The sequence below is a fragment of the Macrobrachium nipponense genome, chromosome 33, assembly GCF_015104395.2.
Source record: "Macrobrachium nipponense isolate FS-2020 chromosome 33, ASM1510439v2, whole genome shotgun sequence".
NCBI classification, from domain to species: domain Eukaryota; kingdom Metazoa; phylum Arthropoda; class Malacostraca; order Decapoda; family Palaemonidae; genus Macrobrachium; species Macrobrachium nipponense.
In genome coordinates, this window is record NC_087219.1 from 53,194,970 (window position 1) to 53,209,630 (window position 14,661).

The 14,661-nt window shown below is 42.0% G+C and overlaps 1 protein-coding gene across 8 annotated transcripts in view; it reads right to left on the bottom strand.

The window, feature by feature from the left end:
* The window catches only part of LOC135203196 (large ribosomal subunit protein mL55-like), a 73,396-nt gene that overhangs the window by 36,262 nt on the left and 22,473 nt on the right, over positions 1-14,661 (bottom strand). For all 8 annotated transcript variants that reach the window (XM_064232931.1, XM_064232930.1, XM_064232932.1 and 5 more), the window contains one exon: positions 8,042-8,243. In XM_064232931.1, the coding sequence (XP_064089001.1) occupies positions 8,042-8,242 (201 nt within the window). In that variant the 5' untranslated portion in view covers position 8,243. The remainder of the gene's footprint in view (positions 1-8,041; positions 8,244-14,661) is intronic.

The following is a 14,661-nucleotide window of genomic DNA, read 5'->3' on the forward strand; positions in this document are numbered from 1 at the left end:
ACCTTAAAGGGGATACCCTTGGAGGCGCAATACTGCTCCACACTTGGAACAAAATGGTTTACGAACCAGTCCTCAAACACTGCAAGTGTCACCCATGCCTTCTTGTTGGACTTCCAAATTACTGGTAGTTGACCCTTCCAAATGCCCTTGAGTGCCCTTGGATTTTCAGCCTGATACACCAACAAGGGCTTCAGTTTGAAGTCGCCAGCAGCATTACCCCCAAGAAGTAAAGTTAGCCTCTCCTTGCTGGCTTTATGACCGGGTGCTGACTTCTTCCTCCTTGGCGATGTAAGTGCGGTTAGGCATACGTTTCCAAAACAAACCTGTCTCGTCTACGTTAAACACTTGCTGAGCAGAATAACCCCCCTCCTTAATTATCTCAGACAACGCTTTAGGAAATTCACTCGCCCCTGCTTTCTCATCCCCACTAGCAGCTTCACCTTGCAATTTAAGGTTATGGTAATTGGCCCGAGCCTTAAATCGCATAAACCAACCCTACTAGCCACAAACTCTTCACTTTCACTTCCCTCCCCCTTTTCTTTTTTCAACGCTTCAAACAATCTTTTCGCCTTCTCCTGAATCACCATAAGGCTGACTGGGATACGCCGTTGATTTGTCTTCCAACCAAAGCACCAATAACCTTTCCATTTCAATTATTAGACCACTACGCTGCTTAGTTATCACTGTCGCTTTCATAGGAGCAGATCCTTTCACATGTTCAACGATGCGCTCTTTATCTTTGATAATGGTAGCAACGGTCGAACGGCTAAGGCCAAGCGAGCGGCCAATGTTTGTTGGCGTTTCTCCCTTCTCAGATCGCTTTATAATGTCCACTTTAATTTCCATGGTGATGGCCTTTCTTTTCTTCGATGCACTACCATCAGAAGAGTCCGCCTTGCGCTTGGGAGCCATAACAAAGAGCAAAAAGTTACAAAAACGATACAACACGAGGGAGAGAGAGGCAGTGTAAACAACCAAAATGGCGTATGGGCGAGGAATGAGCGTAGCGAAGTGACGCCGTCCTCTCCCCCACAAAGCGTATTCTTCCACCGTGCGCCCGGAACTAGTTCGCGTTTGTTTACGTTGCTTACGACGCTAAACCGCGTAAGACGGAACGACGCAAAATATTATTTTTTATATTTTTATGGGGGCGCGTTCGTAACCACGAAACATCGTAAGTCGAGACCAGCGTAACCCGAGGACTTACTGTAATAATAATAACCTAACACATGAAAAGCTGCTTGACGTGTGTGGTCATAAGTTTTACAACTGAAAACCTATAATAAATGTAATGATAAGATATATAAACAATTTCTAATTCTCATTCCTAGGCCATAAAACCTATGCATTTGTCATGTGCTTATATAACTACTAAACATATGTCATGTATACGTCCTTACACAATGCAGCAAAATGAGTCAGTGAATATTCTAAAATGCCTGCAGTGTTAGTGCTAGGTCATGATTATAAGATTCAAATTTTCCTTCAAACTACTGATAAATACCTAAGGACAAAGAAAACACAACACACAGAATTACCCATCACCAAAAAAAACAAATATGATATTGTTATGATACAATAAAGTTTGTTCATACTTACCTGGCAGATATATATATAGCTGTATTTTATGAAGTCCGACAGAAATTCAAAAACTTCCGGCACACACAGTGGTCGGCCAGGTGGTTAGTACCCATTCCCGCCGCTGGGAGGCGGGTATCAGGAACCAGTCCCATTTTCTATTCATAATTTTTATTTCCACTGTCCCCTGAGGGGAGGTGGGTGGGTACTTAATTATATATATCTGCCAGGTAAGTATGAACAAACTTTATTGTATCATAACAATATCATTTTGTTCATGAAACTTACCTGTCAGATATATATATAGCTGAATCCCACCGTTGGAGGTGGGAAGGGACAGAATAGAAGGATTTTGGGAAACAAATGCATGCAGATGATTTACATCTTGGTTCCACCTGTTAGCATTGCTGGCTTCGTGGTTATTGCCACGTAAGTCTGCTTGTGCTACTAGAGTTGCCAGCGAGGTAGAGACCTATATAGCTGGTGCACTCCAGATGATCTGTCAACAGGGGCGAGACCACGACGTGACTAGACCATATTGACCATACCATGAGGGCTAAGAAGTAAAATAAATATATATATAAAAATATATATCACCACCTGACCAACCTAGCCAAAGTTAAGGTGTGTTAACTAAGGCTTAAGAGTTAAGAAGTCACCGTTGTCGGCGACTCGACTACTAAATTAAGAGCTCTTCCTAACCATTTTCTACAGGATAGGATGAGTGGTACTACTTGCCCCAAGATTGTGTCTGCAGACACGTATGGCCCTAGCGAGCAGCAGATCTCATATGCCATCTTCACATCTCGCAGGGAGTGTGAATTGAACACAGAGTTGCTTCGCTAAAACATGGTACTCAGGATGTTGCTGAGTGCCATGCTCTGTTGAAATGCTTCCGAGGCCGCGCCCTCACCTCGTGAGCATTCAAATCAAAAGATTTCAAATCTTTGTGCCAACACAATGAAGGAGCTTTTTTGAAAGAACTCCTTAACAATAAAGCCAGGGTGTTCTTCGATATGGGCAAAGTCTGGTCTTTTCGGGAACACTGCAGATTGTCGTACGACTTCGACTTTCTTGAGTTTTATGTAGATAAAACTTGAGAGACCTGACAGGGCACAGGACTCTCTCTGGCTCCTGCCCAATAACTTGTGCCATCCTTGATTCCAAGCTCCTGGCCCAAGAACAAGACGGGTTTCCATTCTTAGGCCACAACGGAAGGCTTAGAGAACGCACCGCCTTGTGTTCTCTAATGCCAAAACTTCTGACGATGGCTGAAAACCTCACTAACCCTCTTTGTCGTATCTAGGGTGGTTAGAAAAGGGCCTTCCTGATCACGTGCAAGAAGTTAACAGGTAGGAGATGTTCGAATGCTTTGACATCAAGAACTTCAGACTATGTCTAAGTTCCATATTGAAAGCTTCGATCTGGACATGCACAGTCAGTCAGTCTGTACTAAAGTCAGGTGACCGACCAGTTTGACAGTCAGACGCATCAAGGACAGCAAGGCTGTACCCTGAAGACCATAAGGCACTATTCTTCGCTGAAGGATGAGTGTCTGGACTGCCTGGGCGATTCAAGCTAAGCAAACCTTGGGGTATGAACGCAACCCAACGTCGTTAGCGAATCAACTCCTGAGCCACTCCTGACTCGAGCTTCTGGTGCCAGGAGAAAGGAGCGAGGAGCAAAAAGGCGATTCAGTCCCGAAGGACGAATGCCTGACAGTCCAACCTGGTCTCATGTTAAACGATCATCGGGGGTGTGTAAACGCAACCGACTTCGTCAACAAGAAACTCAGGGCTACTATGTGTCTCCTGATCTCGCACGAGTGTCTGACTCCGAGAAAACAGGTGAGACAAAAAGTAGATGGTGAGCGAGTTTCGAGATTCCACAGAACTCAAAGATCGTGAAGGGCGTTTGTTGTTTGACAGAAGCAAATCTCTGAGCCCAAAGGCCGTCAACAACATATTTGCGTATTCTTTAATAGTTGTGACTGCCAGCTTATACCATTCTTCAAACGGAAAGGGAAGACGGCAATCTTATGCTGTCAACATCTCGATAGTCTGAACGTAGTCAGACTCAGAGCGGAGAGGTTATAGGTACCTTTCGTGTTAAAGTAGACCGATTCTCTCGGAAAGGTCCTTGGAAGGACGTGACTCTGTGAATCTAGGATCTTGAAGGCCAACATGGGGCGATTAGCGTCATTGTCGCTCCCTGTGATGGTATAAATCATCTTATTACATTTCCTAAGCGTTTGAAAAAGGGGAAAAGAGACTAAACATCCATCCCTGTTCAATATCATAGCGAAGAGATGTATGAAAGGACGTCCCTAAAGTCTCCATAACTCTCAACATACTTCTAAAGAAAGATTCCACTCGGAAGTCAGTAGTTGCTGCCGTCGATTGAGACGATTCGTACGGACTTTTGCAATCCTGTAACGAACCTCTAGAGGATCGTTACATTCTACGTCTGTTGTTATAATAGGCTCTTTCTCGTAAACCCGAACAGGGACCGAGAGAAGATACTTCCTAAGATATGAGAGAGCTGTGGAAGATCAGAGTTGATATGGACCACTGGTTCCAAAAACTCGTTTCCAGGACTGGAGGGACGACAGAATTGCTTCCACTTCTTTCAGATTATGATCCAGGACATCTGAAACCCTCTCCAGATGTCCGGCACCTTCTTTCTATCACCTCAAGTGATACTTAACGCACCGAGAGATGTTCAGAATCATTCCTAGATCTTTAATAAAATTTCAGTTTCCCGGTATGAAAAAACTGTAGAGGTCTGAATTGCAGTCTATTCAGGGAAACAAACTTCTTTAGGAAGGAAATGGTCCCCAGCAAGCTCATCCATTCCCTCACACAGTATGTTTACTTCCCTAAAAAGGCTGCGCTTTGCCTAAGCAGGAGAGCATATAATAGTGAAATGTTGCGGTAGACTCGTAGTCCTATACCGTGCGGTAACGAGCACCGAAAGGAGTAAGAGATATCTCTGAGAACATAGTAAGGCAAAACGAATGCAATGTTTATTCATTCATGTAAGAAATCCCCTCAATCTTAGGCTAAAGTCCGTGATTGTAGGGCAGAGATACAGTTAGTCAGTCAATCCCGCAGGAGAGAGAGAGACGTAACTGCCAGCACAGAGTCAGTCAATCCCGCAGGAGAGAGAGACGTAACCTACAGCGCATGACAGCGAACGAGCTGGTACTGCCTCGTTTGGACTGGCGAGAGGACAGTGACAGCAGCAGCTTACGATCGTCGTCTCTTAACTTTATGCCTGGGTTGCCAGCTACCCTATTCTACGAAGAAATAGGTCCGTAATTTTTAGCATAAAGAGACTCTCAAGCTGGTATATTTAAGCGAAACAGAAAACGCTAAGTATATAGATGCGTTTGTGTCGTCATAACACTACCATACAACGGTAAAAGATAAATCGGAAACTCCTGGAAGGCTGCAGGGAGTAACGATTAAATGTCCTTAAATTAATAGACAATAGACCTCTCGGTTGCCATCCGAAGAGGTAACTACAGCAAGCGTATATGACTTGAGCCAACCAGTAGTAAAATAACGCAAGGCAAAATATGATATTATATTGCAATAAAGTTTTTTCATACTTACCTGGCAGACATATATACTATAGCTGAATTCGGAAATCAAGTTTCATAAACAAAACTCAAGAGAATTGAAGCGGACAGCTCAAGCTTCTTATGTTATTGGACATAAGCGTTCATTGACGTAGTCTACAAGTCTATTTCTTGTACGAGTCTGCGAATGATGAATGAGAGCTCTTCCGAATCTTGTCAATAAGAGCTTATCCGCTTACGCAATATAAAGTTAATGAGAAGTTTGTCAATGAGAAACTAACCCATTTACGGGACAAAGAGATAATTTGTCAATGAGGGGATACCCACTTACTTGACAAAACGATAGTATATTGTCAATGGGGAAATTCACTGAATTGACAAAACGTAATCCAGGAAGTCGAGCATTTTATTTTCGATTCCCGTCTCAAACGAGGAAGGGGAAGAATCCTGTTAAGAGACGGCTTACGACAGGTAGAACGACGATGTTCAATTCGGCAGCGTAAGTCCCGACTAGGAACTAACAAAATCAATCATCTGAAAAGAAAAGCCCTTTCAGATGAGCTAAAAAGCTTGCAAAAATTATCCTGGGAAGAGGAAGAAACTCTCCAACCAGCTTCCTCTCCCGTATCAAAATTTATTGGCAGTATGGCAAAGGAAGTCCTGTCTTGCGCTTTCCTCCTTTTGATGAGTGCCTTTGCAAGAATCCTACTGAACGTTGCCGAGAGTCCTGACGTGCAGGACGTCGAGCTTTTACATAACCCATAGCTGCCTTACCGCAAAGTCTTGACTGCGGTAGAGCAAAAGAGATCTTTCCTTGAGCTTTCCATAACTCCATCCAATCCTGGACTTTACAAAAAGCAATATTACTGACAAAGACCTCTATAATTCACGAAACCCGTGGTCTTGCTGGGTTTCGAAAACGAAGTTGCCTTTTCACTTTAAGCTTCCTCCGAAGCACTGCTTACTTCACATTCTTCGCAGGCGATGTAGAAGGGATCACGGAAGTTAGGTAAAAAATCTTTAGGCCCAAATCAGCTTGAAGACTTCAACAGAAACGTTCAGCCAGGCGACACACCTGGCGTGCGCGCGCTCGGGTCCACTGACTAGCAGCGAGCTACGCTCGGCGTGCCAATTGGCGAGCAGCGAGCACTCTCGGCGCCGCACCCGCTCGGCGTCCACTGGCGAGCAGCGAGCACTCTCGCGCGCCGCTCGCGCTCGGTATCCACTGGCGTGCGCTCGGCCTCGCGTCTACTGGTGCGCGCTTGGCGTGCACCCGCGCGCGCGCCTGGCGTCCATCCGAACGTCCCGTCCAAGCCGAGCGTCAAAAAAAAAAAAAAAAAGCGTGCAGAAAAGCGTCACGCTCCTGACAGGCGTCAATGCAAGCGAAACTGCCTTCAGGGAAGAGCATTAGACATCTCAGAGAGAAAACCGACTGCACGAAGCAGTCTCAGGTGAAGGGTTGATCGTGTGAGAATACGCGGGGCGAGGGAACGCCTTCTTATTCTCACAGCAACAAAGCTAGGACGTCTGCGCTCAAAAGCGTCCTGCTAATATGACTTGCTTTCCCTTTTCTCGGTGGAAAGACGTACACGAGTTCAGGCGACGTTCGCCTTCTTACTTCTCACTGCAACGCATGACGAGAGAGAGAGAGAGGACGTGAAACGGTGAAACGTCCTCTTCTATAAAGCTTCTATTTAGAGGGCGCGAGTCCTTCCGAAAGCTCCAAACCCTGCGCAGGGAGGACGCTTCGGAGGACGAGAAGCAATCCTTCAGGATTCGTGCACGCACTTTGGCAGCCTAGGAGTAACTTCAGGTCTGCCGAAGGCACGTCAGATCGGTGGGAGTTCCTCGTAACCCTCCTTCGGCTTTCGACATGCTCTCTCCCTGTTCCTGGGAGTCAAGCAGAGGTCCCGGCCTAGAGGCGAAATAAGGCCGATCTGACGCACCCTCCACTACACAAGGGGCACTGTCACTGCACTTAGCCACTTCACTTTTGCTTTCCAAAGCCAGCACTTTCGATTCTAAGTTACGAATCGATAGAGTATCAGAGAAAGGTCAATACCCTCTACAGAAACTGTTTAGGGCCCGAAGGCAACATTACAGGGTTAGGAGTAACAACTACAGAAGTAGCACTTTTCACCACAATGATAGGAGAGCGAGCACCTTAGATTCCAAGATACAGATGGAATCTATAACGTAAAGGGCATTACCTCACGAGACATATTTATAGCCCGTAGGCCATACTACAGGGTTAGGCAAAATAGTCTACAGGTAGGTTAGCCTACCCTGACTTTGTTTACTGATTAATTGTGTACATATGAATCATACGTCTTCCTTATGGAATTAGACAAAGTCTCACACTCCTTACATGACAAATCTCAACAAAGAAGCAAGACACATAGCCCTCGTGCATATCGAGTGCGGAACTACCGAAGCTTTCGGTAGCCACACCCTATCTTAGCAGACAACACCCTCTGAAACTAGCCTAACTAGATTCAGATATACAAAAATGAATCATATTCAAAACAATTTAAGATAGCGTATGCCTAGCCACAAATCCAAGTCAATAAATCAAAAGACAATTAGGATATTTAGCGGCCATGAAGTTTCCAAAATCCTAAGACGGAGGTACTGAAAACAGGTGTTTCCAGCACCGGCGACAGAAAAATTATGAATAGAAAATGGGACTGGTTCCTGATACCCGCCTCCCAGCGGCGGGAATGGGTACTAACCACCTGGCCGACCACTGTGTGTGCCGGAAGTTTTTGAATTTCTGTCGGACTTCAGAAAATACAGCTATATATATCTGACAGGTAAGTTTCATGAACAAAACTTAATTTACAATGATGCAATAAACAACAACAATTTTGTTTACAATACCTTAATAATCTGTCTAGGTTCATGGTAACGAACCATTATAGTTGATCCATCACTTTGTACTAATGTTGTTGGATACACCCTTGTATATGTAAGCCGTCCAATACGGGCTATGCTTGTTCGATGGCAGTTAATGTCAATTCTAGTTGATGTAGAAAATCCACGAATCAGGGAACCCATAACATTGCATGCCGAGACATTCATCCTAGCAAAATATAGATTTTCATAAATTTTCATAATTAAATTCATTATTTGGATACTTACCAGGTGTTAAAGTTAGCTTATATCTCCACACCAATAGGCTAGTGGGCATTCAAACAAAAGTTCGAACAAAAGTTTGAATGCCTGCCTGGATGACTGTCTAGTATACACCTGTCCTACGCCAGGTGTTTCAAATGTTTTAGCTCTTGTCAGAAATCTCCTTGACAGTCCAGTAAGTTGTGGGGAGGCTGGGTAGGGTCTACTTTAACAGCAGGTAAGTATTCAAATAACAAATTTGATATAACATGAAAAGTTACATTATTTGGGTTGAATCTTACCTACTGTTAAAGTTAGCTAATTCCCACATTGAGAAGAGGATGTTGGATAGTGCAGCTAGAAACATTCGTTCAACCAATTGAGCTAAAGGTTTCTTGCATGAAACCCAAAACATTCTTACCTGACCTGGAATCCTTTCTGGATCTTACTACCACCAGAAGTTGGATTCCATTCATGGAGCAAGGCTCTCATACATGTGCAGCAAAAAGCAGCCTTGCAGAAAAAACCTCTTCAATTCAGCAAGAATGAAACAGAAGCCATGTGAAAGGACCCCTGTGCCTGGGCCCAAAAGCCCTATAAAACAAATCACTAAAATACAAATATCTTTGATATAAAGTTACGCTCCTATACAATACGTATCTGTACCTTCACGGCCCCCAAAATATCTAAAACCCGGATATAAAACAAAGAGCCTAAATGATTGCTTTCTTTGGGTCCGGAAAAGACTTTACCCGCTACTGTACTGTTTTCAAACATGATTCTGCATAGTAATTAGGGTAGTGAGCCGACAAAACCTAATTGCACTTCTACTGCGCTGCATTAATCCCATCCTCAAGTGACAAACTGTCATAACACTAAATGAAGTTGCAACAGCTCTCACATTATGAATGTTTACCTTCAATAAAGGTAAAAGGTAAGGGGCTAGTTCTCATGCACTAGCCTAATCAAATACGTCACAGAGAACGTCATGTTTTTCTATAAATTACATTCTAGGTTTCTAAATCCATAAAATAAAAGGTTAACTTTGCCTTTTCCATGCTTAACCTTTGACAAAGACATTTAGTTTTTTTAAAACCACAAAACAAAAGGTTACCTTTCCCTCTTCCAGATTTAACCATTGAAAAAGACATCTATGTTTTCTAAAACCACAAAACAAATGGTTTATTTGGCCTCCTCCACGCTTAACTTTTGACAAAGGGGTTCTAGGTTTCTAAAATCATAAAACAAAAGGATAAATGTTAACTCTGCCTCTTCCAGGCTTAACATTTGACACACATGTCCAACTTTCTAAAATCACAAAACAAATGGATAACTGCCTCTTCCAGGCTCAAACTATCCAAGTATGAGTTAACTGCCCCAACAGAACAGAGAAGTGCTTCCTTTTCTTACCCTTCAAAGAGGTCAAATTGGAATTCCTACAGTTCTCAGAAAAACTTGGTCCCAACATCATTCTCAGCTCTGAGGCAAAAAGATAAAATAGCATTCCCATTACAACAAGCAGCCTTAAGGAGCATGCTTGTGAAAAATGTACTCTTTTTAACTGTCAATAGTGCCAAATAAAAGAAAGTTTCAAATTAATAATTCACTGAAACTAATTCCACAGGCGCAACAGAATCGACAGATAAAATTTAGACCAGTACATCTAAATTCCAGAGAGAGATTGATACTGAGTTCAACCTCAACTTATCTCAGCACCTTGAAGTGCTGATCATCAGTCAGATCTAATAGAACATGACACAATACTGAAGAGAAGAAAGTATGGAACTATGACCTTGAATGTAAACAGCAAAAATGTGTCTTACTACATCTAAGAAAGCAGAGAAACTTTGATGTCTACAAGGTTCCAGGTGCAGAAAATTCCTCTAAACAGCACCCTGAGCAATAAACAAACACCTGCTTCTGACAAAAGAGCACTGTTGTTTTCCATTTAAGGATAGAACTCATGATACCTTTGAAAATCCCCTTACTGGGAGGAGACTGTCAAGTTAGTGGAAGTGCATGGACTTTTGCAGTAAGAATTGATTTCCCTTTAACAGAAGAATAAGAGAGAAATCTACCGAGAGAGCTAGAAAGTTAAAAAATCATCTGCTCTGAGGCTACTAAGGCTACAGGAGTCACTAAGCAATTCTTGAACTTGAAATTTGCTCCATAGTACCGCAAGAGTAGATAGAGAAGGGCTGAGTCTGAATCAGTCCAAACTTGAAGAAAAACATCCACTGCTCAACCCTGAGGGCCCTAGGAGTAGTAATTGACTGGTTGTTCTATTCATTAGAGCTCCTCTAATCCCACAGCAACTGTCGAACTTGTGGATGTGTTGGCCACTCTGTAGGTAGTTTTGTTCTTTCTGAATCCCAATCACAAAAAAATCTGTCCTTCCACAGAATGAGTTATCAAACCAATATGTTCATTACACTCAAAGAAGCAAACTCTTTTTGACCAAGGGTAAACCTGCTAGGCATTTTCAATGGTCTTTCCCCTGCCCTGACATCTAGTAATTTTACCAGGTTTAATGTTGACCATTCTATGTTGTATGTATGTGTAATGAAACTAGTCAAAATCCTTTTGTTTTGTTACATGACAGCAGGATAAAACAAAACCTGGATGTAGGTTTAAGAATAAAATGGTCAACTCTTGGTTACATAGTCTCTCCAACAGAATCTGGTGACAATAATGGTCTTGGATTACTTAAAAATTTTATGAACATTAGCTGTAAATCATAATCTCTTATGCCAAGACTGATAAAATCCCCAGTGAGGTTATGTTTCCTAATAAAGAAACCCCTTATCACTTAAGAAGCTTCCTTCAGGGCTAAAATTCAAGAAGCAAGTGCCTATTCATCTTCTGACAGGCAAGCCTGTAAATTTCAAGTATCACCCCCACATCACTAGATAAGAACGAGAAGGAGTTAGGGAAGTCAATTGAAAATCACAATGCACAGAGACTGAGCCAGGTGAAGCAACAGATCCATGGCCATTGGAATATTTACTGTCAACAGAGTTGGCCTACTTGAACAAATGACTCAGTAGAAAAGATTTCTTACCCCTAAAAATCTACACCATCCCCCTATGGGCCACAAACTCCCTGTGAACACTTATAGAGGCACTGTACACGAGTCCAAATAAAGCGCCTTGAGCAGCAATACCTCCTCTGTAAATAGACCTCAAATGAACTTGCATGACTGAGGATGTACTGGTATGAAAAAAAATGTCTCCTGCACCTCAACCAAAACATCTGGTCGTTCTTTTGGAAAGTCACTAAAACCATGCTGAAAAAACCAAAAAGCATGGGGACAGACATGTAAAGTTATTCGGTTTTAATGTGTCCAACAATAGCTACTAATCTCCAGATGCTTATGGAGCTAGGTAAAAGTCAGATGTGAAATCCCAGTGAATTACCACATGGTACATTTCATTCTCTCTAATTTACAACTTCCTACTAAAGAATGAGAGAGACTTCAGATGGAGAACACAAAGGAACAGCTATAGCAGACTAAACCAGTGGAGAACAACCTAAAAGGAATCATAACTCTCCTTCACTGCCTCCACCATGTAAAGTTCTGCTCGTAAGTCTCTCCAAGCATGACAAGAGGCTTGCAATTGGCCATCTACCAGAACCTGAGGTTTAAAACAAGATTTGTACCAGTATATCCTCCCTTATTGCCTTAACCTGTGCAGCAAAAGTCTCTACTACTACAGATAGAAGCATAAAAGCTGAATTTAAAAACTCCTTAAGCTGGCACCAAAAACACACTAAGCTGGCATCTCAACCTCCTAAGCTGCTACAGAGATGAGGCTATATACTGATCAAAACTCAATTAAAGATAAAAACTTCAACAATCTACACTGAACTTATCAGTCTCGAGTTTATCTCTACAGAAAAGAGAGAGGAAACCGAATCTTCTACCGAAGACAGTTTAAGCTTTGATTAAAGGCCTGTATTGCAACGGGCAGTGCTCTGTGACTTCATAAAAAACCAGAAGAAAAGTCGCGGCAGACCTAAAGGGAGCTTTGAGCACCTGAGTACGAGTAAACTTGAGAAATCCACTCTAATTAAAGGAGAAAGTTTGGGTTCTCTTCTCCAAATAATTAAAGGGCACTAAAATACTCAAAGACAAGCAAGACCTATTCTCTATGTGGCTTCTTTCCTCAACTATAAGAGGATACAGTGATGTGCAATACCCTAGCAAATGCCAATCAAACTGGAGACCATCCGATTCAAATTCTTCTTCCGCCCACCAGAAGGCAACAGGAGGAGACAGCAGCCGAGTACTTGCATCACATCCACAACTTGATGAAAGGGAGACAGTCTGAAGCAATTCAGCTGAGTTCACAGATGAAAGGGAGACAGTCTGAAGCGATTCAGCTGAGTCCACATGAGTCAGTTGAGTGAAAGATAACGAGGCAGCAAAAGAAAATGGGCAATGTTGGGAAGCAGGGGGAAGAGGAGTTAAACAACGACTCTCCCGCCTCGTCCTAAAAAACTGGGTCAACATACTTGAGAACATTCCCATATGACACATACTTAAAAAGCTATGTAGCTAAAATAACAGAAACACTGATTGAAGCAGAAATAAGAGATTTGCCGATAGCTGAAGAAAAAGCATGTAAAGAATGAACAAGTGCATTGGTAGAAAAAGAGGAATAGGCTAGTAGACAAGGATTTAGAATGAGCAAAAGATGAAGAGATTTATTAAACAATTGACTGTCGACATAACATTAGAATAAGGAGAACTTGCTACAGAAACATTATTCTGAATAAAACTACTGTATCTATACTGTACCTATATAATTAGTCCTATCGTTGCTAACCTCATATTAGGTGCTAATGATGGCAGAAGTTGCATACTTAGCGAAGATTAACATTTACCAAAACGATCTTTTGGCTAAAGCAATATACAAACATATGAGAGCAAAAAACTAAGAGGTAAGTGATGGAGGGCACGGAACCACATTGCCCTGAGAACTAACCCAGTTCCTTGGCAGCTGACTCTTCCAATCGTCACAGGGCAGTCCTAGACTCCAGCTCAGATGAACAAGGAACATGAAAATGATCGAACACTATAGGGGGACTCGGACCATTTCCCTAACCAATTCAGACAAATTTTGTACTGACCAAAATAAGATTTACTTCCTGTTTTAAATTTTCAATATGATTTTCCTGAACAGAAAGGGGAGTGGGAGGCAGAGCTAAAGAGGAAACCTCAGTAATACTACCAACTAAGTCATTAGAAAAAGGAAAAGCCTAGACTGACAGGTTGATAACATGACCTATCTAACTGCTTCCGCAACCTATCTGCTTCCCTTCTCTTTCTATACATACTAATGAACTTCTTTTTCTATACATACTAATGAACTTTAGCAGAAAGTCATTCGAAAATCCCTACTTCCTCACATCTATTCTTAAGATCACACTTTATGCCATTGCGGCTGGTGTAAACAGTATCTCCTAAAAAATCAACATCCTTCTGACACAGCAATTGTTTCTACAGAACCTGATGTTCTTAGCCTTGATTCCATTGGAGGCATCCTAGGAAAAAAAAATGTACAGTACCATGACCACAGCAAACAATCATGAAATATTAACAAACACAATGGTGGCAAGGAGAATTCTGATAACTAAAACATTCGGAACACACCAGGTGAACAGGTGTACTAGACAGTCATCTGGACAGCCATTCGATCTTTTAATTGAATGCCAAATTGTCTATCAGTGCAGAGATATAAACTAACTTCAACAGTAGGTAAGATTCATCCCAGATATTTAATTTTTCAGTCAAACCCATTTCTACTAATAGTACCAATTTCATTTGTCACAAAATGCTCATTACTTTGGTTGCTTTGCCATCTGTAATAATATCATCTCTGTCAATGACCTTCCTAAGCCAATATAAAAACATATTCCTCGCCACCAATGTATTCTAGATATAGTACCTTCCTTGAGTCTATTATCCATCTATGGAAAAATGGTTTTTCCTGCTATCAACAAAAACAAGGCTGAATAGTTATTATTCAACCCACATTTGGTGGGATTTTCTATCTGGCCTATATGTAGTGGGCTGGAGCTGGTTGACCTTGGCAATAACCATTAACATTTGACAAATGGATACTTGTGTAACTTTACTGAAGATAAAACAGGCAACTTTGTTTTGCTTGTTAACTGAGACTGTGATAATACATTTCAAAGTCATTATTAGGCTGTGTTTCTTAATGGAAGATAATGCAGTGATCCAGTAAGTTTCCAATATACTTGGTCAGTATTAATAACCTAACATCATCACTGTGCATTACATGGTTACTAGGATGCAGTGGGAGATGCCTGCATCAGAAAGCAGTAAGTGTTTAAATGTTTGTGTTGTTTCAGTGACT